Raw genomic sequence first — 26,822 nt, 5'->3', positions numbered from 1 at the left:
TTCATTTGGTGACACTCATTCTTGTGTTATAAGAAGTAGTAAACAACACTTCCTTATCTACTTTCTCTACACCAGTCATGATTTTATAGACCTCAGTCATATCTCCCCTTAGCCGTCTCTTTTCCATGGTTGGTTATTAGAGCTGTGTGACTACTTCAAACAATTCCCCAAGAATACCAACTAATCAACCCCTTTCAGCCACCTCCGCTGCTCTCACTCCCCTTCCTGCTTCTCACCAAGAAGTTTACGGCGAGGGAGGGTCCCAGACACAAAAAATCATTGGCAGATATTGATCGCAAACAGTGACATAAAATCACAGGCTGCCAGGTGCAGTAATGAGCAAACTGGGAATGGATGTGTTCCCTAGAATGTTTTTTTTTTTTTAATTTGTTTTCCTGCTGCTCATTGAACCTTCAGCGAGATTTTGATCCTTTTTTGCTCTTCTCCCACCCTTTGGTTAAAAATTGAACACAGGCAAATGAAGCACTGATTGCACAGTCAGGCTTTGGCTGAATTGTTAACGAGGAGAAGGGGCTTTTGAACAGGTTTATTAACCGCTAAGGGAAACAGTCCGATTCACAGGGGTGTCCTCACATTATTTCATGTCTTAGTCGGAAGGTGACTTGGTTTATAAGTTCAAATCATTAGTGTCATCATCATCATCGGGTCCCACGTTCCTCTTCCTCTCGCGAGCGAGCGTCTCCACCTCCTTCATGAACCGCAGACACAGCTCCTCCTGCCACGGCAGAGCCACGCACTGAACGGCGACAGGCAGCCCCACGGCTCCTTCCACAGCCTGCAGAGGAGACAAGTGTCCTAACGTCACCCAGGGCACTCGGGCACTGACGGCACAGGCAGAAGCACATACCAACTGGTGGGAGGGGCACAAAGGGTCTAGTGACCCTCCCCAGGGTCAAGTGCCTCCACCGCCCCTGCGGGGAGAAGAAGGGGTGGGGCCAGGCAGCATCCGGGAGTGGCTCAGCAGGAGAGCAGAACCCCACATGGGATGGGGAGAGCACGGGGGCATCACATGAGGCAGTCACGTGCCCCTCCTTTAGCTGGTGCCTCCCCCCCATGAGTCGCCTATCTAGAGCAGTCATCCTGAAGTCAATGGCACTGCTAGTAGACAGGCATAGAGATACAGGGTGCCAGATCCTCAGCTGGTGGAAATCAGGGCAGCGACACTGAAATCAATAGAGTTCTGCTTCACTGTGTGCGCACTGTTAATGAAGTTACCTTATCTGTCTCCAATCCCTTCCCCAGCCGTCTGCCTCACCCTGGCCTGTAATGCAACCTCGTCACTAAGGCGTATGAGAAATTCCCCCCACCCAACCACGCAGAGGGACATCAGATTGGCAGGGCAGGTTTCCCTTAGTATTGATCTGGAAACCGTCCTCGTAATGTCAGCTAACCTCTCGCAGCCTCTTATCCCAGGGGTCGCCGTAGTGCCCTTTGTAATTCTTCAGCTCTTCTTCGTCAGCCTCCGTGACGGCGCTGACCGGCACAACCCCCGCGGGGAAGTTCAAGACGTTGTATAAATTGGTGTAGGAAGAAGCAGCTGGGAAAAGACAACAGAAAAAGCTCTGAGCATCAGGTTTCCAATTCGGTCGAGCCACAGTTGGCATGTGGAACCCCAGCTCTGGGCAAAGCCCAGAGGATTTGCCGGATGGTGCAGTCTTCACTTGTGATGAATGATTGGCGGCCATGAAAGACTCCCTGTTGAGACATTGGACAATGACCTTTCCCAGGACATTTCTATAAGACGGTGGCAGTCAGAAGTCTCCCAGCCTTGGGCTGAGGCCTTCTGCCAGTTCAGCTTTAGTGTCCACACTGACCCTCCTGATAACTGAATGAATTCTGCCCTCATCCAATGAATCAGTGCAATTTACTCAGACATTGTGACTAATGCCACAGAAGCTCAAGGCTCAGCAGTCAGTAACCTCTTCCTCACTCTCACGAGCCAGGATGCATGGAGCTGAACAAAGCTCAGCTGGTATTAAATGGAGGTGTCGCTCCATTAACCTCAGGCAGTTGTCCATGAATACTGGAGATGGGTAAAACCTCCCAGATCACATCCACTTCCCAACTGATGCAGGATTGTTCAATACTGGAGATTAACATCCAGAGCTTTGCCCAGTCTAGCCTAGTTCAAGTGCTGGGACCTCCATCATTTCCCTGGAGAGATTATTCCACAGCCAAATATTTCTTGGTATTCAGCCTAAGTTCTCTTTTGCTCAGTTTCATCCCATTACCCTTCCCCTTTCCCCCCCCAAACAACAGCATATGCTGCATGTATTGCACTTGTCGGCACAATGGCAGGCTCATTCCTGGACATTTAGCCAAGCTAAACACATTGGCCCAGATTCTCAGCTTGTGGAAATCAGCATAGCACTGGTGAAATCGATGAAGCTACATCAGTTTGCACCAGCTGAGGATCTGGCCCATTTGTTCTTTTAGGAACTGATGCAAGTCCACTGAAATCAACGGGATTCTTTCCATTGACTTCAGTAGTGGTTGGAATAGGCTCTCAATTACCCCTCCTAATTCAAACCCTCCAACCCCATAGTCATGTTTGTTTTTCTTATCCAATTGCCCATTAATTAGTCATCATCTTTCTAGCTCCGAGGAGACATTCCTCCTTTATTCCAAGGTTATCCCCACCAGAGCCATACGCCTCCTTAGCCAAAGCTAAAAGGCAAACATTTCAAAATAATCCTGTCTACATAGACTAAGCTTCTCTGCTAAGCCAAGTGGTCTATGTAACGTGTACCTGCTGCGTCTGCCTCAGATGGCTGGTCCACTTAGAGCACGGGTGGGCAAACTTTTTGGCCCAAGGGCCACATTGGGGTTGCAAAACAGTATGGAGGGCCAGGTAGGGAAGACTGTGCCCCGTCCCAAACAGCCTGCCCCCCACCCCTTATCCACCCCCTCCCACTTCCTGCCCCCTGACTGCCCCCCTAAGAACCTCCAAACCCATCCAACCCCTCTGCTCCTTGTCCCCAACCGACTCCCCTCCATCCACCCCCCCCACCCCCTGACCACCCCCTTCCAGGACCCCCTGCCCCTGACCGCCCCCTTCCAGGACCCTACCCCTTATCCATCTTCCCCCCCCAGCCCCTTTCGGAATGTGGCCCCGCAAACATGGGCGGAGGACTCAACAGGAGCAGGGGCAGCCGCACAGCCAGAGAGAAGCGGCGGTTTCCCCTTCAAAGGGCTGCTTCTCTCTGGCCGGCTGCGTGGCCTCCCAGTGCTCCCCCTGAGTCCTCCGCCTGTGTTCTCTGCGCTCCCGCCATCTGCACCACCCGCCTGCATATGATTTCAGTGCAGCCAGTGTTGAGTTGCCCGAGTGCCCGGCCCTGGGTCCCCCTGTTGTTGGGGGGCCTTTGCCAGGGCACCTTGTGTTCACTTGTAAATCTGCCCCTGCACCGCGCCGCCCAGCCCCGGAGCCAGCCAGGATGCCGCGCTGCCAGCACAGCAAGCTGAGGCTGCGGGGGAGGAAGGACAGCCGGGGAGGGGCCGGGGCCAGCTGGGAGCTCAGGAGCTGGGCAGGATGGCCCCGCAGGCCAGATGTGGCTCGCGGTCCGTAATTTGCCCACCTCTGCCCTATCCACACCCCCGCCCTCTGACCACCACCCCGAACTCCTCTGCCCTCTATCCAACCCCCCCTATCCCCTGCCCCCTTACCACACTGCCTGGAGCACCGCTGGCTGGCGGCGCTACAGCCACGCAGCCGCCGCCACCGTGCAGCACAGAGACTGGGTCAGGCCGGGCTCTGCAGCTCGCTGCCCCAGGAGCTCGCAGCCCCGCCGCCCAGAGCATTGCGCCAGCGGCGGAGCGAGCGAGCTGAGGCTGCAGGGGATGGGGGATAGCAAGGGAGGGGCCAAGAGTGAGCCTCCTGGGTCAGGAGCTCGGGGGCCGGGCAGGACAGTCCCGCGGGCCGGATGTGGCCCGTGGGCCGTAGTTTGCCCACCCCTGACTTAGAGGATAACAGCCTACTGTTGTTTCTAGCTAAAGGAGTTATTCCTTTAGCTCAAGTGGTAGAGATCTTTGCCGAAGCTGGCAGATTCAGTTTCTGAAGATGACCCATGCTGGAGATCACCACACCTGCATGGTGTATTTAGCCACAGAAACTTCATAGCCCTCTTTGCAAGAACAATGAGATTGGGCTAATTGGAAGAACAATATCCTTGCAGCTACAACACTTGCTTGGTAGCTAGATTAACAAGGCTCACTTCAGATATTGCTGATTGGTTTCTGTCTTCTTTTTTAACTCATCAGCTAATGCTGAGGAAGCCTCTTGAGTTGTGCTTTGAACAAATGTGCTATAAACAGCTGCACAATAATAATCCACTAGCCACAAATCTTCGCCTGTCCCTTCTGTCAGGGCATTTTTACCCAACTCACTTTTACCTCCAAAGTGCTTGCAGCTCTTCTGAGCTTGGTGTCATCTTGCAAATTTTTATAAGCCTCCTCTCCACTCTATTATCCAAGTCATTTGTGAAAGTATTGAGTAGCACCACCCCTAGGACAGACCCCTGCAGGATCACACGAGATACGTCCGCCCAGTTTGCCAGTGAACCATTCAATTAAGACAAGTGCAAAGAACGTCACTTAGGCAGGAAAAGTTAAATGCATAACTACAAAATGGGGAATAACTGTCTGTGTTAGTGCAGCTGAACAGGGCCTGGGGGTTACAGTGGTTCACAAACTGAATACGAGTCATCAGTGTGAGGCAACTGCAAAGAGGCTCATGTGATTCTGGGGTGTATTAACGAGAGTGCTGTGTGTAAGACACAGGAGTTAACCGTCCCATTCTACTCGGCACCAGGGAGGCCCCAGTTGGAGTAATGTGTCCAATACAGGGCACCACAATTTAGGAAGGATGTGGATAAAGTGGAAAGCGTCCAGAGGAGAGAAACAAAAATGATTAAAGGGTTAGAAAACCTGACCTATGAGGTTGAAAAAACTGGCCATGCTTAGTCTTGAGAAAAGAAGACTGAGGGGTGACTGGTAACAGTCTTCAAATATGTTAAGGGCTGTTAGAAAGAGGACTGTGATTAATTGTTCTCCATGTCCACTGAAGGTAGGACAAGAAGTAATGGGATTAATCAGCAACAAGGGAGATTTAGGTTAGATTTTAGGGAAAACTTTCTAACTCTCACAGTAGTTAAGCTCTGGAACAGGCTTCCAAGGAAGGCCGTGGAGTCCCCGTCATTGAAAACAAGTTGGACAAACACCTGTCAGGATGGTCTAGGTTTCCTTGGTCCTAGTACAGCACAGGGGATTAGACTTGATGACTTCGAGTTCCCTTCCAGCCCTACATATCTGTGATTGATAACTACTCTTTTAGTAGGTTTTTCAATCTTGAAAAGCTTGCTTCCATTTCTGCTAGTACCTCAACCATACCAGCCTGAATTGCTAGAGTTAGACATAGCCAGGGATTACCAAATAGCTTCCCAGGATAGCCCTTGTTAAACGCTGGACCCAAAGCAGGACACAGCATAACATCCAGCTCCAGCTTCCTCCATTTAGCAATGAATTCTGTACGGTAAGCCTAGGAAGAAAGAGAGAGAGTTACAGTTGTAACTAAGCTACAGTTGTGGCCAATCTGTATTTTCTTTAAAAACATGGGGGTTTTGTTTCACACATCTTTGTGCTTCCTAGAAGACTACAGCATAACATACGGAGCTGATCAAAAGATGAAAATTTGGCCAAAATTTCAGAACTGCAAAGTAATTTCCAATTCACTGGGTTCAAAGTGGGCCCATTTTTAAATCTATTTTCATCAAAAATCTTTTGTTCACCGAAAACCAAGATTTTAGTCAACAAAGCATGTCAATAACTATTTGAATAATAATTTCAAAATGTTGAAATTTGTCATTTCCTGAAAAGTGGGGGTTTGGTAAACTCATATTTTTGACTATCCATATCATTAAAAATGTTGTTTTTCTCAACAAAAAACATGTCTGTGATGTTGACAATTTTTCACAAAATATTTCCGGTTCAAAAAAGGAAAAAAATTTCGTTTGGGGAAAAAAACATTTGAAAAATTTCAGCCACCTCTACTAATGTACCGGTTTACGTGTGCATGACTGCCCTCTGCTGGATGGACTATCAGACTTGCTTAAGCATGAATATATCTTCAACTAGTGGCTGAAGCCTCCAAGAATTCTGTTTTGCAAAAAAAATTTGAAGTTCTGACATTTGTTTTTGTTCCACACTGGAATGAAAGCGAGAGCTTTAGAATTTTTTCACAAGAAATCAAGAGTGACACACCAACAGACACTGCAGAACAGCCAGTTGTTAGGGCACTTGCCTAATATGAGAGAGAGCCAGGATCACGTCCCTGCTCCAAATTAGGCATGACAGAGGTTTGACCCTAGAGACCCTACATCCTAGGTGAATGACTGAACCACTGGGCTACGGGCTAGCCATCCTGGAGCTGACGAATGTTCCATTGAAACCAATAATGTTGCTGTGAGAAGTTTCAACTAATGGGCATTTCCAATGGGAAAACAGTTAGTCCAAAAATTCCCAACCAGCTCTACAACAGAGGCCACAAACTCTCAAGAAGATTCTCCCTTAACTCAAATGCTGACCATCTGTGTATTTCAATCCTTCGGTTCTGGGTTCTCGCCTCAATACCGGCACATATGGTTTAACTAGCAAGAATGGTATCTAGTGTTTGAAGCTATGGATTTGCTTCAAGAGGAAATACATGAAATTGTTCATTACAAGTTCTTCCTGTGCTATTTCTGCTTGGAGAAAGCAGGCCGAAGGATCATCTCTCCCTTGAGTGAATAGACGCCTCTGTGCATATAAGTTCTGCCTGTACACTCATCACCTATTCTAGAAATGCTTGTTTCTCAAAGTGAGGTATGTCTGATTTATTCTCACGTGATCAGTTTCAGTATTGCACTGACTGTGTAGCTGAAATGACCATTTAAATGTCAATATGAAATCTTGATGATTTGTCTTAGTGAGAAAATAATATTACCGCCACTGCAACATGATGCTTCCAAAGGTTTTTTGCTGATCTGGAAAATTGACAGGATTAGTCGTTGTCCATGCATCATATAAATAAAATGCAGATAAAAGTGCCATTAAAATGATGTGTCATTATTACAGAACACAAATGACCACATATATAACAATTATATAGATCAAGCAATCATACCACATATAAGCCAAATATGTCTAGGAATAGGTTTAAAGAGCCTTTCAGTGTTTATTTTAAAAGGGTGGCATCACATTTCTTTTCACTCAGCCATATGGACAAAATTCACAATAAATTCACTTAAATCCATTCCCACCTAGCTTCATTGTGATATTGTGATGGGGTGTAAATCCCACACCGGTGGGCAAAAAGGTTAACTGGAGTCAGTGCACAATTAGCCCACTTTTTTTTTGCACCTGGAGGTGTGCATCAGGCCTGATTTGTTATCCGACCATCTGGGGAGGAGCTGGGTCTGCTCTATAAAAGACGGAAGTGAAAGCTAGGAGGAGACCCAGGACAGGAAAGAGAAGCCCAGGAGGGAGAAGGTTAGAGGCCCCTCACTCTGGGACAGGAACCAGAGGGAAGTTATAGAAGAGGAGCAGGGCAAGGGTCCAGGGAAGTAGTGCTAGGGGTCAGTGCTCCACAAGAGGATTAGGGAGCTGAGGAGAACCCGCCAGGACTAACAGCTCAAGCCTGGGTGGGCCGAGGTTCCTTTAGCTGGGTTTGTTTGGAGTTTTCTGCACTCTGTTGGGAGGAGACCCAGGGCAGAGGATGCAGCGAGCTCCCTCTTTCAGGGAAGCGGCTGCTCCTGAGGTGAACCTGAAGCCCAAGGGAAGATGAGGAGCTGCTGAGGGACAACAGCCTGCCGGAACCCCGGGAAGGTGGAGAACTGCACCAGCCATACACCCTGCAGTGGAATGAGACACAAGAGCCAGACACAGACGCGAAGTCACTGGGTTGCCGCCGAGACTGGCCTGAGTGAGGGCAGCCAGATAAGCCCAGTCGGTTCTGAAGACTCAGTTGTCTTGATATTTCCGCTGGATCTGTTAACAGACCCTAGGGAGCCGGGAAGGGGTGGAAACAAGACGACCTGGCTGGAGGGTCGAGTGACGAGAAGAGGCAGATCACCATGGGACTGCAGTGACCATCTCCAGGGGGCATCAGAGGAGGACGTCTGCCTTGCCATGCCCAGCCACAAGGGGGAGCGACTGTGGTGAGTCAATACTCCCGCAGATACATACATGTAGCGAAATCATAAGAACGGCCCTACTGGGTCAGACCAATTGTCCATCTAGCCCAGTATCCTGCCTCAGACAGTGGCCAATGCCAGGTGCTTCAGAGGGAATGAACAGAGCAGGGCGATTATTGAGTGATCTATCCCCTGTTCACTCCCAGTTTTTTGGCAATTAGAGGCTATGGACAGTCAGAGCATGGGGCTGCGTCCCTGCCCGTCCTGGCTAATAGCCATTGATGGACCTATCCTCCAAGAACTTGTCTAATACTTTTTTGAGCCCAGTTAGACTTTTGGCCTTCACAACACCCAGTGGCAATGAGTTCCACAGGATGACTGTGCACTGTGTGAAGAAATACTTCCTTTTCCTTGTTTTACATCTGCTGCCTATTAATTTCATTAGGTGACCCCTAGTTCTTGTGTTATGAGGAGTAAATAACACTTCCTTACTTACTTTCTCCACACCAGTCATGATTTTATAGACCTCTCTCATATCCCCCCTTAGTCGTCCCTTTTCCAAGCTGAAAAGTCCCAGTATTATTAACCTCTCCTCATACAGAAGCCGTTCCATGCCCCTAATCATTTTTGTTGCCCTTTTCTATACCTTTTCCAATTCCAATATATCTTTTCTGAGATGGGGCGACCACATCTGCACGCAGTATTCAAGAGGTGGGTGTACCATGGATTTATATAGAGACACTATGAGGGATATTATTGTGATATTGTGATTATTGTGATATTTTCTGTCTTATTATCTATCCCTTTCCTAATGATTCCCAGCAGTCTGATCACTTTTTTGACTGCTGCTGCACATTGAGTGGATGTTTTCAGAGAACTATCCATAGTGACTCCAAGATTTCTTCCTTGAGTGGTAACAGCTAATTTAGACCCCACCATTTTATACATATAAAATCCCGCCTATTTATCTTTTTTCTGGGAATCATGGCTAATTTTGTAATTACTGTATTTCAGAGGAACAGAAATAAAATTGAAAAAGAAGAAGTCCTCATTAGTCATATACAAACAAATGTAAGGATTTCCATCATTTACTGGATGATTTAATGGCCCTTGAGGCTCAGAAGATCTGGGTTCTATTCCTGGGTCTTGTCATTTCCCTGCCTCAGTTTCCCCAACTGTAAAATGGGGGATAATGACACTGACGTGCTTTGTAAAGCACTTTGAGATCTGAGGATAACAGCTAGAGATTATTAGATTAGCGTGTTGCCCTCAGAATGGGATTCGGGGAAAAGAACGTTACCTGCTATTTCTGTGTGATATACAAGCTGGGGCAGTTCCATTCAACACATACAGAATAAAAGTGCAAAGGCTTAATGCAATGATCTAATTTCCATTAGGGCAAATGGAAAAGACCTCAACTCATTTCAAGGGAGCTGCATCAGGCTTTACATGTGGGGAAAGCATTCGGGAATCCGGGGGATCTCATCCAAAGCCCCTGAGGTTAATGGGACCCTTTCCATTGGCTTCAATGGGCTTTGGGTCCAGCCCCTGGCTTGCAAAGTCTGTTCCCAACGGACTCGCTCATGCAACACACAAACTCTCCAGTATGCTTCTCAAGCTCAGACACCAGCTACGAGCTGGAAGTGGAAACGCAGTCTGGGTATAGACCAGCATCCTACTGCGATTTACAATTCATACCTCGTGTACTGCTCTCCAAGTACCTGTGTGAGCTAAAGCAGGGATTCCCCGGGACAGGTATGTGTATTTTGCCCCTCTAGGAGAACAGCAGCCTAGTCTGGCGCAGAAGAAGCGGAGCAGAGAGCACAAACCAAAACCCAAGCAAGAATAGGGAGCTCTACATTCCCTGAGGTCATATCAGGCCTCCAGTAGAAATAGAAATGATCTGTACAGCCTTGATTCTGATAAGGAAGGTGTTGAAATGCAGAGTTTCCTCGGGAGATACCGGCTTCCTTTCCACTTCTGATACCACGACAATCCTTTCTATATACCTTAATTTGATGGTGCAGAGGAGCTTTTCACAGAGCCACTTACCCCACTCCGCACAGCGCGTTCAGATCTCTGGCGATTCGTGGATACTTGGAGAGAAACAACATTTGGAATGAGTGGGTCACAGTGCAGGGCAGTCAAAAGCAGCATCGTTCAGAAGAAATCAGCTAGTCTGCTTCAGCCTTCCATGAAAACCAAACGCTGCCGAGGCCCAACCAGAGCAGGCCTGTGTAATGAAGTCTGGCTGCTCTACAGTCTTCCATTGCAGCAGTAGAAATAGTGCAGCGGCTTGTGAACAATCGGGATTTAACTGTTTATAGCTAAGCTCTAAATCTGCTCATTGGCAAGAAGAAATGGTAACCTACCGCCAGTTGCGTAAGGTTTGTGTTTATTACTGTCCTGAATGACCTGTTCTGCTCTGTGATGAGGCCACCGTATGAAGCAAGAAGCGCAGAGTTTTATTTTCATTCATCTGTTGGACCCACTAGACTAGGGTTCAGGACAGAAGGAGGAGAATCATCTTCTTGACACAATTATCGTGGTGAGGGAAATGGTCCTAAATACAAGTTCTCATTCAAATCAAATTGGAGAAAATAGCTTTGGTTTTACACCAAGACTCCAGAATTGCTTCAGACGGATTTATATCACAACAGCAGAACAATGCAAACAGGGTCCGGGACTTCACCACGAATGCTTGCTGGATAGATGCTCTTTACATCTGCCTTCTCCATCTGTGGGAACCCTCCCAGCCTGTAGACCAGGGGCCCCCAACACAGTGCCCGTGGGCGCCATGGCCTGTGTCCTGGCCGACGGTTGAGCATCCGCCGCCACAGTCCTTCGTCTGGCACCTGCCAGACGAAAAGGTTGGGGACCACTGCTGTAGGCGTTTGAGCATCTCCCACTGCAATAAGCGTGCAAAGAGGATACACATCGAGGTGACTTACCACAGGCTTTAAGATGAGGGCCAGAATCTTCTTCACCAGAATGGGAAGACGGTAACAGTTGATCTGCGATTTCAGGGTCGGATCCACAATGTCCCCTTTGCTGGGAGGTGAGGGAGAAAGGAGGCAGTCAGGCCAATCCAGTTGTAGAGTGCCGCTTCCCAACCAACATTTTAGCATCTTTAAATAGTAAAACGACAACTCACGCAGGCAGCAACCCAAGGTATCAAGTTCTGAACCCCTGAGCATAACAGAAATCATTGCTCAGTGTGTAAGGGTAGATGCTCCAGAATAATTCTTTGCAACATGACATGAATGCTTCATTTCCTATATTTATTTGCATTTTTTTTGGTAGACTATGGAGTATTTCCCATTTTTGCAGGATTTTTTGTTTTGTTTTTATACACCTTGGGACTTGCCTTCACTCTGCTGGCCTTCTGCCTACATGTCCCCTCACCCTAGTTCTGAGCACTTCCACCATGAGTCAACGTAACCTCACGCAATCCTGTTGTTATCCTCCCCATATTGCAGCTGGAGCAACTGAAGCACTTGGAGATTAAATGACATGCGTAGGGTCATGCGAGGAGTCCATGCCAGAACCAGGAATCAACTCCACATCTCATGAGTCCCAGTCCAGCGCCTCAGCCGCAAGACCATTGCCCCTCTTTCCTGGCCTTTCCCCGTTTGTACGTGTATTGTGCTGGTCTGGGGAGGTGCTCTGAGATGCAGAGTGCTGTATACATAAGGCAGCATATTTAGCTTTGGAATTTGGATGCCGTTGTGTAAAGTGGGGTGGGGCCCAGATATCTCAGAGACCACATCACTCTCCGAAACCTATCTTGACAGCTGTGATGAGGCAGGATGCTGCAGCGGGTGGAGCCCACCATGAAACTCACTGGGGCTAGACATAGTCAGGAAAGGACCCTCCGCCATGTAATTCCCTAGCACCAGGGATTAGAATGAGCTCCAAGCCCATTCAGACTCTTCTCTTTGAGAAGCCTTCTCCATCGAACCACAAGAACAGAACAGCCAGCAGTCATGGAGAGAGAAGACCAAGAACAACCACAGCGGCACAAATGATGATGAAGTGGAGAATATAGTCCTACCCCACAGAAATGATGCGATTCCTAATGGTCTCAGTGGCGCTTTGATGCTACAGCACTGGACCCGTTGAGAGTGTGGATGTATATAATTCAGGTTAGCATGATGTGGCAGATGATGCTATACAAGTATAACGGGCAGGTTGATTAGCCTAGACCAGGGATAGGCAACCTATGGTATGTGTGCCAAAGGCGGCACATGAGCTGATTTTCTGTGGCACTCACACTGCCCGGGTCTGGCCACCGGTCTGGGGGGCTCTGCATTTTAATTTAATTTTAAATGAAGCTTCTTAAACATTTTAAAAACCTTGTTTACTTTATATATAACAATAGTTTAGTTGTATATTATAGACTTATAGAAAGAGACCTTCTAAAAATGTTTAAATGCATTACTGGCACGCGAATGAAGACTCAGCACAGCACTTCTGAAAGGTTGCCGACCCCTGGCCTAGACAATTGAAACTCAGCACCCACTAGAAGTGAGAATAATGGGACCGATGGAGCTTACTCTGTTTAGCATCCTGTAAACTATCCCAAACTAGTATGGACTGGGAAGGCACAATCTTAGTTTCTTAATAGCGTTCCTCAGAAGAGTCTCAGCAGGACAACAGAACACGCAGAGTCAACCCATCCTCCAGGTTAGTTCCAGGCTAACCAAACCTGGCCTCCTGGCAGAAGGAACCTGTCTGCTGGTTCCTCCTGACGCCCCCTTGCCTGCACGACCCAATGAGCCACAGCAATCGGCCGCCAGCCCTGTTCAAAGACAACGGGATTTACTTACAATTTGTCCAATAGATTTGCAGCTCCATCAGAAAAGAGGCCTCTGGTGAAAAGCTCGTCTACCACGTAATCAATCCGAGGGGGGGTAAAGGGGACCAGCTGCGTGAAAACCATCATGGCTCAAGAGGCGGCAAAGACATTGGACAAAAATATACATTTGCGAAAACCTTGCTAGAGAAGCAAAAAAGGGGGCTCTCCGCTTGTTCCAAATTCAGATTAGCCACGGGTGCCCAGATGCATTTTCCCTAAACACTAATGGTGGAACACATCTGCAAAGTGTGTGTCACTGCCCCCTCTAGTGGCTGGTCCAGAGTGGATAACAGCCTACTGCTTCCGGTAGCTAATGAAATTCCTCCTTTACTCAAGTGGTAGAGGGGCTTTGGTACTGATTGTCCCAGGTTCAAACTCTCATTAACCTGGGTCTCCCTGATGATATGAAAACTTGCCCCAACCCCTGATTTATGCCCCCTGAAGAGAGCTGCCCCTTTGCCTGGCAAACATGAGCTGGATTAAGGGACTGAGAGACCAGCAAGCCACGGAGGTTCAGATGTCTTGATATTCATTGGGACACAAGCATAAGGAATATTACGGGGAACTGGCACCCATGGCTGTTTGGAAGCCCCGAGCCATGGTTGGAAGTATGGAAAGAATTTCCACTTGACGGCGTTTTAAGACCGCGAGGCTAGTGAGACAGTGGTGGCTGGGAGCAAAGATTATTGAATGAAGCTTTTCACTTTCTGATCTTCACAACAGGTTAGTGACTAGACATTAGCTCCATTTGACAGATGGAGGGGTCAGGGAAGTGCATGATTTCTCCAAAGCCACCTGACTCGCTAATGCTTTGCTCCCCTGCCTCGTTCCCCTCCCTTCCCTTCTTTCTATTTAACTGATCACCTCCTGAGTAAATCCACCCCCCTGAAAAACCCCTGTGGAATTAACAGGACTTTTGCCACCATCACATTGTTCCCACTAACTTGTATGTTCTACCCCTCCCTCCAGGCTGTCTCTCTCTTGTCTATTTAGATGATACGCTCTTTGGATCAGCGACTGTTTACTGTTCAGTGTTTGTGCAGCACCTAGCGCAATAGGGCCCTGGTCTCTGCCTGGGGCTCCTAGGTGCTATCAAAATACACATGCATCATGTTTTATGTTACTGCTGGGATTCGAACTCTGACAATCCCTGGCCCTCAGGCCAGCGCTCAGCACAAGAAACATACCGTATGCCCTGCCTCCTGGAGAAGCTTTTTGGTTTCCTGGACAGCCCGTCTCATGCTGGGCGAGGGCTGGAAATAGCCGTCTCCGTCGTAATACCCGATCCGAAGAGAGACTGAACTGGAGTACACCTGGAAGCAGAGGAGCTTTCGCTTAGGAATGGGGGAGTGGCCAGACTGGGTCAGACCCAAGGTCCATCTAGCTCAGTATCCTGTCTTGGACAGTGGTCATTGCCAGGTGGCTCAGTTGTGGGCGAATTGAGGTTCTGTGCAATGTTCTAAGATGCTCTGCCCACAGTTGGTTCAATGGGGCTATTTCCATAATACAGATCACAGGTTTGCAAAGTCTAGGATGTTTTAATCCACGGCGCCGTGTCGCACGGAGGCTCCCTCACTGAGGAGCAGTCTGAGTCTGTTACCTCCTCGTTGAAGGGCAGGGGTGGCACGGTGGGGTCCAGGCGGAACATGTCGTCACACAGGAGCGCTCTCATGCACAGAGCCAGGCTGTCCACGTCCCTCGCCATTGGCCCGACCATTCCTGTAACTGCAACCACAAATGCAAGGACGCCCATCACCGAAGATGGACTGCAGAGGTGCCCCGTTGCCTAGTCCATCTTTTGGCTAATGCGGGGAAGGCTGTTCAACAACACAGGGCATGGTGGGACAAATGCTTGGGGCCAGATACTCGATCCTACTCTGTTTCCTTTGCAGCAGGCAGAGTAAAAGGAGCAGCCCGTGCCTGTAATCTCCCTGTTGGGGATACCCCCAGCAAGGAGGAGACCCCAGAGCCGGTCCCTATCCTTCCCCACCTGCCATTCCCCAGACCAGAGGGGTGGCCAGAGTGCAACCTGCTCTGGCAATCTCCAACTGGCCTTAGGGACCCCACGCCAGCTGGCGCAGGTTAGGGCAGCCCCCAGGCTGCTCTAACCTGTATCTGGGGCCAGGCCAGGCAGAGAATCAGGACCCCATTACTCAGCTCCCCAACAACACACCCCTCTGCGCTGCACCCAGAGACAGCGGGACATAGCAGACAATCTTGTGCTTAGTCATCAAAAGAATCAGGCCAGTCAAGATCCTCTTCTATACAGCATGAAGTGTGAAATTTAAAGGGGCAGTATCATATTTCTTAAAATACCTACTCACCACTAATACAAATGGAAGGTGACAGCACAAAGGGGCTGTAGCAGGGGCTAGGATCCGACTAACCACCTCTTCCAATTTTCCCTGCTCAGAACTTGTCATCAACCAACCATGTCTTTAACTAGCATCCATATGTTATCCTCCAGGTAACCAGGCTTTATTTTCTAACCTGGACGGACTCACCTGATTTCATGCCGGCTATAGGACTGGCGAGACCATGGGTGCTATGAAATATATAAAATGGGAGAAAAATTAGCAACAGTTAACTGTATTTGGAGGGGATGGATGGCTGTGCCTGAGCAGTAGAAACCGCACTTGGTACCAAAACAGACTACAGGTGCTACTTGGTACGTGTGTTACCAGCATGCACTGCACTGTATCTGGTCTATAGCAAAGGGTCTCATTAAAGCAGGAGCAGCGTGGGAGGACAGAACTGAGGTAAGTGGATCCAAAGATGGGTACAGGATAAATTGGCTTATATCTTCTCTCGTGGATATAATGTAAGCGTCCTCTGCAAAGGATAGTCCACACCCTTCGAAAAGGGCAGGTGAATGCTTGTCTCTAGTAAATGCCCCAAAATTTGGTTAACAAAGAGTTACAGTTGCTCAGTGGTGCCTTGTACCCTTCCAGAACGGGAAGGGTGGCTAAACGTAACGCTCTGAAAATCAGGAAATATGAAATACCATCCAGGCCCACAGACAAGGAGGTTCAAACTCAATTTCTAGCAGCCCCACCTGTCAGGCTGCCATGAATGGAGCAACTCCTCTGACTCCATTATTCCCAAGTTAGCACCTAGGCATCAGTGCTTGTTGCCTCTGGGCAGGGAAGCAGCCACAACACAATGGTTATGCAGGGCACAACCCGATGCCTGGCTCCATTGACTAGTAAAACAGATTTCACTAGTGGTCACGTGGTCATTTTCTACCTCAGCCTGTTGCCCGTCGGCTTGAGCCCGCACAGCCCGCAGAAGCTGGACGGCAGGCGGATGCTTCCAGCGACATCTGTCCCAAAGCCCAGGATGGACCCTCCTCCGGCGATCAGCGCCCCCTCCCCTCCGGAGGAGCCGCCGGGGCTTTTCTTGTGGTTCAGCGGATTCACCGTCCGGCCGAAGATCAAGTTGCTGCAGTCGTAGCTGGAGAGAGGAAAGGAGCGAGTCGGTTATTAATTATTTCTATCTCCGCAAACACAGCAAGAGTTCAGGGTGTTGAGACGGGCCAATGTGGAAGATCAACGGGGGAAAGATTTGCTGATGATGCTGGACTGAAGGAGGGAAGCGAAGGTGGCGTGGTGATAAGAAGCAGGAGGGCAGGTAACTTTTCTCCTGCGCTGGAGGTGGGAGGAATGGATTCCGCAGGAGAAGCCCTGACAGGGAGAAGAAAGCCAAGCCAACCCCTCACTTGTCCAATTTCTTTAACGAGATGACAGAAGGAGGCATGGGGTGGGGGGGCAGGGACAGCTGTAATACAGAGAACAAGCTATTACTTTATCATGCTCTGCGGGACGTTGGTTTTCACAAATGGAATCGCCCCCTGCCTCTTCAAAACCTGGACTATCACGCTGTCCTCTTCCTCCGCTCTGCCGAGAAATTGCACCAAGCCACTGGTGGAGACGTGACCCTTTGGGGGAGTGGGAAACAGAGCTCATTAGACATACTGGGCTGACATGGTTGGGAGCTGGTAGATTTCCCCCCCAGGAGCGAGACATGTCAGCCCCGTTGGTAAAAAGAAAATAGAAGACCCCTCCATTCCTTAATTCTGAGGCTCTGTCACAAGGAGAAACTGCTCTGTGGCAGCCGGAAGAAAGTGGTCTCCCCACTCGGCCACCAAGCATCATCAGAACTGAACAAAATGGACCTGCAAAGGTAACCAGGTAGCATCCACCTTCCTCCTCAGGGGGCTAACCGTGCAATTTTATAGCTGCACAGCTTGAGCCCTGTGAACATGGGCCAGCTGCAGGTGTCAGCCGCAGACATGGGCCAGCCGTGGGTGTCTTATTGCAGAGTGCATTGCAAAGCAAGGTATGTGTATGTCCACAGGTCCCATGCATATGGCCCATCTCTTTGATGCTATAAATTAGGTGACATGGTGGTGGGAATCAATCGAACATTTAAGTTAAACTTTCCTTCCTTTGGAAAGGGCTAGATATTTTTTTAACGAGCGTCATCAGCACGGAAGCATGTCCTCTGGCACGGTGGCCAAAGCACGGAGAGGCATATGAATCTTTAGCACATCTGGCATGTAAATATCTTGTGACTCCAGCTACAACAGTGCCATGTGAATGCCTTTTCTCACTTTCAGGTGACACTAATTAAGAAGCAGGCAGCATTATCTCCCATAAATGTAAACAAACTTGTTTTTCTTAGCGATTGGCTGAACAAGAAGGAGGACTGAGTGGACTTGTAGGCTCTAATGTTTTACATTGTTTTATTTTTGAGTGTAGTTATGTAACAAAGAAACCCTACATTTGTAAGTTGCACTTTCACGATAAAGAGATTGCACTACAGTACTTGTATGAGGTGAATTGAAAAATACTATTTCTTTTGTTTATCACTTTTACTGTGCCAATCTTTGTAATAAAAAATAATACAAAGTGAACACCCTACACTTTGTATTCTGTGTTGTAATTGAGATTGATATATTTGAAAATGTAGAAAACAACCAAAATATTTAATACATTTCAATTGGTATTCTACTGTTTAACAGTGCAATTAATCTTTTTAACAGTGATTAATTTTTTTGAATTCATCGTGTGAGTTAACAGTGATTAATGGACAGCCCTACTTATTAGCTGTCTTTAGCCTGAAATTTTTAAGGTGACTTGTTTGAGATAAAATGCCCCTTTCAAAAGTCTTAACTCCCAGGTTTTTATGAACACTTCTGCTTACTTAGAACAGTTCAAGGTAGTCAACAGACCAGCAGTTTATAGAAAATACCGTGCCCACCTTGCAGCCAATGTGATCCTTGATGCTGACGGGAACTCCATACAGTAACCCTCTCTCCTTCTGCCTTTGCACTTCCCGCAGTTGCTCCTCACAGCCTTGCATAAAACCTGTCACACAGTTCACCTCCCGGGTCACCTCCAAGGCCTTTCCGTGGACATGGAGAACAGCGGCAAGGCAAACACACCGAGAAGGGAAGGGGGTGTAACAATGAATAAAGACAGTATATTTGAGGTTGAAAAGAGAGACCTTGCCAAACCTTCAGGGCTTCATTTTTAAGAGACTTTAGAGTCAGTCCTTGGCCTTTCTATAGAGACTGCTAAGACATATGCTCGTTGTGATCAGTTGTTAGGACAATTTTGTGCTCTGAGTACTTGTCCTATTCATCTGACATAGGTCACCGAACAGCTATTAAGATGGTGATGACTTTTGGCCTCCAATGTTGCCAACTCTTGCAACGTACAGGATGGTTTGTTGTTTTTTTTTTTTTTTTAAGTCCCAGCTCCTCGAGTCATGTGATGACTTGAGACTCTCAACTTCCATTTTTTAAAAATAGTACCTGGTGGTTGCAGAGAAAAGCATGTCAATCCGAACAGCTCAGATACCAGAAGGCAAATAAAATGAACCCCAGTGTTTATTTAATTCTTAGGATTTTTAAACCAGCCAATCTCTTGATTTTTAGCACTTGACTCGTGACTTGGCAATACTGAGGTCCTATGAGTCTGGGCCAAATTCCAATAGGTGAGCTAGAGATGCCAGACTACATCTCTCCTTACCAAATCCCCTCCACTCTGCCAAGATACCCAACTTCCCAGAAGGCACCTGGAGAGCATAGCTCATGCTTGTGCGGTATGCTGGGCCATGCAGAAATGATGAGTCTTCTACAGGCTTGGGTAAGAGGAGCTAAAAGAGGTTTTAGCTCATGCAAAGTGGCTCACACAAATTTAGATTCAGAAGCCCTGGGCTTTATCCCCACTTCCAATGACTAGTGGTGGGTGGGGAATGATTTTCCTGTCCCATAACATTTTTTCTCATCCTAAATGGAACAAAGTTGAAATTTTCATGAACTGAAAATCCAAAGGAAAAAAAGTGATTGGGGTCAATTGCAACATTTTATTTAGATTTCAACCCTTTCTTAGTTTTTTAAACTGCAATTAGCTTATATTTTGAAACAAAAAGCCATTTCAAACTGGGAAACCAGAGTTCTTCATTCAGAAAATATTGAAACATCTATTTGGCCAACTGGAACATTTTCAAGTCAAAAAATTCATCCAAACCAACCTTTTCCCATCAAAAGTTTCTGTTTCCACCAGTCGGCATTTTCCGATGAAAAAAACCTTTCGTTGAAAACATTCCTGAGCAGGTCTACTGACGATGTCACCTTTACAGCTCGCTTTGCAGAAGAGACTGAAGTAGAAAACACCCCACCTAAGAGGACATGTGCAGTACCCATTCTCCACTGCTAAAAATTCCAGTGCGCTGCATGCAATTTCCTAGAGCGTCATACTGCCCCTCATTACTGGAATATCTGAGCATCGCTGTGGTAATTCCCCTCTCTTTCCACCCAAGACTACATTACCCAGCTTGCTGAGCAGAACCACAGAGGCTTGCCCTCCTAACTTTATAGGGCCAGTACATCTTGTTGGACTCACCCGATCTATGTACATGTAGAGGACGCTCTCTGGAGAGAGGGAACCTTCCTTCAGTTTCTCAGCCAGCTCCACAAGCGGCAGGGAGAGGATGTGATCAGCCTGTATCCCTGGGTTCTGCAAGGTGGAGATGCATTGTTACACAGGGAAGGTTTACAGAAAAGATACTACAAACAGTGGAGCAATTACACTCCAGGAGTAACTCTATTGAAGCCTGCAGAGAGTTACAGCAGGGATGAGTTTGGCTCCCTGAATGAGCTTATAAACACCACCCAGGAGTATTAAAAACTCTTGGCGATGATTTATTCATGCTCTGCCTCCTCCTACCTAATCCACACTCCTCCTCTTCCATAGATATATCCCCAGCCAACATGGCAGAAGCCATTCTCCTGGACTCTGTGCGAGTCCACCCAGGGGAAGCTCCTTATGGCATTGGAGCTTATCTTCTGGTTACGTTAGGGGACAAAGCAGAGACTTATTGCAAAACAACAACGTTGGTTGATTTCAGCGAGAGCACTCGAGCAGGTTGTCTGCCAAAATACGTTAGTAAGATAATCGAGTTAGCTGGGTTGGGGCAAATTAGGGGAGTGGAAATTTTATTTTACAAATTCCGATCACGATTTACAAAGTGACGCGGAGAAAGACTTTTAGTAAAAAAAGAAGAATCACGGTACATTTTGCAGGAAACAAGCCAGAAAAGAGTTCAATTTTCAGTCTTGTAAAAGGCAATTGTGCAGCAGTTTCCCTATGAAATCGTTTTGCCATTTTTGATCAGCAATCACTTTGCTGGATGATTTCTGCCTAGCTCTGCTAATCACCTCCAACAGGGGATTTTTAAAGCTCATAGAATCACAGCATGAGGGCTGGTCTACACTACGGGGGGAAATCGATCTAAGATACACAACTTCAGCTACGTGAATAACGTAGCTGAAGTCGAAGTATCTTAGATCGAATTACCTACCGTCCTCACGGCGCGGGATCGATGTCCACGGCTCCCCATGTCGACTCCGCTACCGCCGTTCGGGTTGGTGGAGTTCCGGAGTCGACAGGAGCGTGTTCGGGGATCGATATATCGCGTCTAGATGAGACACGATATATTGATCCCCGAGAAATCGATTGCTACCTGCCGATACGGCGGGTAGTGAAGACATAGCCTCAGGTTTGGAAGGGCCCTCAGGAGGTCATCTAGTCCAACCCCCTGCTCAAAGCAGGACCAACCCCAACTAAATCATCCCAGCCAGGGCTTTGTCAAGATGTTCACTTTAAAGAGGTAGCCTAGCAATGCGACAGACCATGCAGGAGGAGGGAATGCACTGACAGCCAAGTTCCTGTTAATAATACAGCGCTGTCTCATGCAGAAAACCCACTAATTACTTCTTTGTCCAAGGAGCTGCAGCAACCTCAGCGTTTTGAGCTGTGTGACATACTTGCACTACTTTTCTGTACAGCCTTCTCCTTGTCTAGTTAGTGCCTTGATTTTTCAGCTGAGACACAGTCACCATTTTCAAAAGGGATTATTTAGTTGGAAAAAGAATAAAAAAATTCACATTCTTCTGCCCCCAATTTGCAACTAGCAATAACTGTCAGTTTATACAATCTCTGCTGCAAGGACCTTACAATCTAAGAGCTAGATACACACTGCAGCAGTGTCTGCTCCTTCATATGCAAGAGTTAAGCAGAAATAAAGTCCCTTTGCCTGAGCGTTACACCAAGGGCCCATGGCTCTCCAAAGGGAAAGGAGGCACCGAGGCCATGGAGAATCGGGGTGCAGCAGGCTGCACCTGATGAAGGGGGAGCTCCCTCTCGAGGTGGGCTGCTGCTCGGCACGATCTTGCCCCAAATGATCATTTAGGGAATGAACAATCTCGACCCACTTGCTTAAGGCGACGCAAATCCACCCCTGGCCAGAAAGTAAAAGTTACCTGCTGTTTAAACTGCCGAGCCACCTTTTCCATTTGTTCTAGACTGAGATCCCGCGTCCTCCTTGCCTGATCCATCTTCTCCTGGATCTGTCTCTGCCCCACCCATCGCAGCGCCAGCATCGCTACGGCTGAGCCGCAGAGCAGGGCTACCACAGCGCGAGGATCGACCCCGCCCTCAGGCAGGAGCAGCCTCCAATCTGCCTGGATCATAGCGGGACCATCTCCCATCCTTCACGCCTGCTGATACGCTGGGCTTGGGTGTGTTGGCAGGAAAGGACAGGCGAAGGCTGGTGCTACTTCACTGTCAGCAGCGTGCAGTCAGCTAGAGACCAGTTCTGAAACAGGAGAGCGTAAAACTCCAGAGCTGGGCGTCCTAAACCCTGGACTCTGGCACTGAACCTTTGCCCCGTCAGCGATAGCCAAGTGGGGACTTAATTTCTCCTCTGAGAAGGCCAAGACGCCGTCCCGTTTGAAATGGGATGTTGAACGTCAACAGGAACCAATGAGAGCCTCACGGGCCTGAGACAAGCAGCACCCGTGTCCCTGGTTTGGTCTCTCTGAGCGCCTCCTCTCCACGGATCAGCTTCTTGTCTGACCCTGTCTCGTGAGAGTCCCCCAAAATTCTTCCAGCTGCTCTGGCCTCCTTAAATTTTAGCCAGCTTATAAAGATTAAAACCACAGACAAATTACGCCTACTTCCGTATTAATGACCTTATTTGCAATACATTGCAAAATTAATATAGGACAAAAGCAAAACAAGCCACTAGCCCCCGTTACTCACTGTCTGTTCTTTTTCGGTCAGTGACCTTTCTAACACAACCGTCGTGGTTCTGTATTTCACACGCCTGGACACTGCAACTTATGCTACTTGGGACTTTATCACTCTGCCCCCTCATGCCCCTTATACACACAAAGCCATTGTTCCGTTTCTGGAACTTTCCACTGTGACTCCTTTCACCTCTTGACACACAGAAGCAACTTTCCCTCACTCTGTCCCTCTCCTCGCTGCCCCTTATACACAGAGACAAGCTGAACCAAAGTTCAACACAGCCTAGAAACAAGCTTATCCAAAGTTTAGGCCTAAAAGCCTGGCCAAAGTTGTAAGCCCACCATATTTTCCCTCAGATACTTTTATCCTCAACACCCCTGTGAGGCTGGGCTGGGGTGTTATCCCCATTGCACAGATGGGAAACTGAGGCACAGAGAGATTGACTTACCCAGTGTCAGGGACTCGAACCCCGACAGCGATGTTCGTTGTCTGACCGCAGAGAGACAGGCAACACCAGCAAGGTCCGAAAAAAAAGTTCTTTATTGACAAGTGCACGCATCAGTAAAGAACAGCCCGTAACCGAAAAGAACCAGCCCCCCCTTTACAGCTTAGTATTAGCTTATATAGACAGTTTTATTACGTCATAAATCATTTACTTAAGCAATCCACCCCCTTTGTCTAACAACTAGAAATTAGACACCTTTTAATATATACGCATGCCTAGTCTCTACAGCATTATATTGTTAATATCTCAACAAGCGCCAAAGGTTAGGAATGTGAGGGAGTTAAAAACACACCGAACACTAAACCAGGGAGTTAGAGTCAGAACTGTGAGATGCTTGTGTTTCTTATCAGTCCTTCAAACACTGTTTCTTAACACAACACAGCTGGCACCAGCCCCCTCTCTTATCTTACTCTTCCCCAGGGCTTTGTGAGACAATGCTGCTTCTCAGTATTCCACTCTGGGTTTACCCAGAAACCTCTGCTAGCCTGACTTCAGTCAGATTGGCATAACCGGTTTTGTACTACATCTTTATTCAGGCCTAACACCAGGGTCACATGAGAAGTCTCTGGCTGAGCAGGGAATTGAACCGAGGCTCCCAAGTCCTAGGTTTGGTGTCCTAACCACTGGGCAGTCCTTCCTCTTTATATAATGGACAGACCTCTGACCTACCCTGAGATTAAGGTGCTCAAAATCCAGCTCTGAACTGCGTGGCTTAGACCCATCGCTAGCAATAATTAATATAGTAACTAACCCCACTAACTAAAGGTTACAGCAGGAGTAGATATTTTCTCTTACCCTGGCTACAATGCAACCAAGTTTAACTCTCCAAGCTCTGCAAGTGGTTTTGGGTTTTTTTCTTTTTGCCTCTCTTGGTGTGGCTCCACTACACCGTTAACCTGGCCTCCTATCTGGGTTCTAGCCCAACCCTTCCCCCCATCTTCCATACACAAAAACCTCGGACCCGGGTTTCGGTGCTTACAGAGATCTGAGAAAAAAGTGTCTGTGCGGAGGGGGGGTCTATCACCAGCCCCAGATGTGTCCATCCTCTTGCTTAGAACTCAACCCCCAAAAATCAATCCTGTGCCCCAAGACATCCCATCAGTTCCAGCCTCATGTCGGTTGTGCCCGCCATCAGTTTTGCTCCCCGCAGCGAGAAAGCTGTCAGCTCCGGAGTGGAAGGGGAAAGAACTCTGCCCACTTTCTGACACAGCCCTGATTGCTCTGCTCCTGGGCACTGGGGAAAGCAGCTGATCAGAGAAGCCCCCCTCAGCCTCTTGGCACACTGTGCACTGATCGGGTCGGAGGTGCTCTCAGCCCCGATGAGCTAGCCCGGGCTCTGCTTTCACTCATGCTGGAATGTGCCTAGTTTGTAGTGAGGACGCAGGCTAAGCCACTCCAATGCTGATAGTCTGCCAGAGCCTTCCCACAATGGCCCCCCAAGGACAGACGAGTTCTCCTGCAAGTCACACAGTGGACTGGGAAAGACTCGGAGCATCTCAGCCCGAAGAACCAAGGAACGTGCCCCCGAGTCTCCTGGGGGTTAATGCAGAAACCACGAGGGCCCAGAAACGCAGGTGAGACTTCGCTGCGGACTGCTCACCCCAGGGCTAGACTAAGCCATGTGCTCAGACCAGGGGGCTGATCACCTGGGCTAACTGCGCAGTGAAGACACAGCCTAGGTTCTTGTTGCCAATTGCCCTGATCCCCTCCTGGCAGCTGCTCGTCTTGAGTCCAGCCAGCGCGGGGCACAGGGCACACGTCTGAGAGAAGCTGCCTGCGGCTGCGTGAAGGCCCCAAGCAGGCTCAACAGCCTTGGATTTCCACTCTAGGACGTGGCGCTAGAATCACCAGGGCAAGCGTTTCAAAAATGACTTCTGCTTATGGGTGCCTACATCTTTGGGAACCCAATTTAGGTGCCTTAAGGTGGCCCAATTTTCAGAGGGTGGATGCTGGGCCTCATCCGTGAATCAGGATCTTTAAAGTGTCTCAAGCTGGGCACCCAAAACTCAACAGTTGCCTAAGAAAACCTTGGCTAATATCATCATAGATCAATAGTTATATGGGTCATTTCTCTCCTTTCCCCCTCAATGTTTTGACCAGCAGAGGGCAGCAGGGCTGTGCAAAGTATTCTCACCATGTTAAAAACGCCACAGCAAATTCCACAATCACAGCCCAATGCAAACAGTCCAAACAACACCCCCCTCCCCTGAAAAAAACGTGTGTCAGATCCAGAGAACAGTCTTCCTTAGCTTGCCATGGGTTTCCATCAGGCCCTTTGTTACTCAAGCTTAAACCTGGAGACACTCCACTGAAATCAGAGGAGTTACTCCAGATTCACACCAGCACCACCCAGGGCGGAGTTAGGCCCAAGAGCTTTCAAACTGGCTTTGCAGAAACGATTTCCCTTTTCCGTAATTACCCTAAGAGCGGGCTCTCCACATTGCTCCTAGTACTGTTACATAGATTTCAACGCGCCGCCGGACAGTCAGAACAGGTGACTGGATCGTAAAGGTATATATTGACATCACTGCCAAACAGGATCGCAGGGGTCATTGGATTGCTCGTCTGGGTCTTGGAAGATGTTGGTTCAATTCCCTGCTCTCCCAGTGTGCCGAGGACACGTGTGTGTGCGCGCGCGCTCCAGTCTCCGGTGGGCAAGGGGGGGGACACAAGGGGAGGGGCAGAGCCTCGGGCACAGGGGAAGGGCTGGGGGCTAGCCTCCTGCAATGGCACATTCACCTGCAGCCCATGCAGAGAAGGAAGGGTCAGAAAGTTAGGAAAGGGCTCAGGGAACTGCAGCAAGGTCTGGGGTGGAACAGGCCTATACTGCTGACTATAGGGTCCCAGAGCCAGAACACGGAGTAGAAGGTGGGCCCAGGTTCTCCAACCAGCCACTGGGGAAGTGGCACCAGGGGGGCAGTAAGGAAACTACTGGAGCCTGTGTGTGAGGAGAGGCTTTCCTACCCCCCAAAGGGGAAACCACAATAGTGACCTGAGTCATGAGGGGGCCGCCGCACACCTGGGGTGAGAGGGGCTGCAGAGATAGAGGCAGCGGGACAGCGCAGAACTGCAGAAAGGGACAATCGATCTGGTGAGCTATTCCCAGAATGGCCAGGAGGAGGCACCAGACCTGCCGAGTGGAGCACCCCGTGACAGCTCCCTCCACGGCAGATATGAATGATGAGGGAGTGACTGACCTGCCTTGGATGTGCTGGGTTTTCATTTCTGCCAAGGGACAGAAGAGATTCCTGGTGCAAGCCGACGGACATACCGGAGAAGATACGCGGGCTGGAAGTGCAGATTTCAACCCTGAATAGCATTTGAGAAGACCAAGTTGTCCTGGACAACCAGACTTGGGAAGAAATCGTTGCCACAGAGCCCACAGGGGAAGGATCCGTGACAAGGCAACTGGAACGAGTGGAAACTGAAGGAGGACTGGCCATCTGGGACCAAGAGGGGAAAGAGAACCAGGAGGTGGGATGCTGAACAGGGAGGGGGCCAGGACCCCCACGTTTCACCACAGGTCCTGCCCCTTGCCTCTCCCCTCCCCCCCCAAGGCTCTGCTCCCTGGCCAAGCTGGCAGCTGGAGCCCAGCTGGGGAACCATGAACCTTCCATCTGCCTGGGATGGGGGTGTGCCTGAGAGCAGCTCCCAGCCCATGGCCCCACTCCCTG

The 26,822-nt window shown here is 48.7% G+C and overlaps 1 protein-coding gene across 2 annotated transcripts; it reads right to left on the bottom strand.

Annotated features, from left to right (window-relative positions):
* Positions 1–537: 537 nt before the first annotated feature.
* On the bottom strand, positions 538–23,225 carry LOC120370393 (vitamin D3 hydroxylase-associated protein-like). 2 transcript variants are annotated; one of them, XM_039485001.1, is made up of 16 exons: positions 23,092–23,225; positions 21,875–22,209; positions 19,956–20,069; positions 18,307–18,450; positions 16,848–16,981; positions 16,291–16,497; positions 15,549–15,589; positions 14,645–14,769; positions 14,232–14,357; positions 13,016–13,113; positions 11,138–11,237; positions 10,239–10,282; positions 6,998–7,037; positions 5,446–5,554; positions 1,413–1,558; positions 538–796 (listed from the first exon to the last, which is right to left on the bottom strand). In XM_039485001.1, the coding sequence occupies exons 2-16, from the start codon at positions 22,100–22,102 to the stop codon at positions 629–631; spliced, it is 1,824 nt and encodes a 607-aa protein (XP_039340935.1). In that variant the 5' UTR covers positions 22,103–22,209; positions 23,092–23,225; the 3' UTR covers positions 538–628. The 2 variants fall into 2 exon arrangements, with proteins under 2 accessions (XP_039340935.1, XP_039340934.1); XM_039485000.1 differs by lacking the exon at positions 23,092–23,225 and having other exon boundaries at positions 21,875–22,464.
* Positions 23,226–26,822: the final 3,597 nt, after the last annotated feature.

This window comes from Mauremys reevesii, linkage group 8 (assembly GCF_016161935.1).
Source record: "Mauremys reevesii isolate NIE-2019 linkage group 8, ASM1616193v1, whole genome shotgun sequence".
In the NCBI taxonomy this organism is placed as follows: Eukaryota; Metazoa; Chordata; order Testudines; family Geoemydidae; genus Mauremys; species Mauremys reevesii.
The sequence above is the reverse complement of the archived record's forward strand: the minus strand, read 5'-3'. Positions and strand labels throughout refer to the sequence as shown.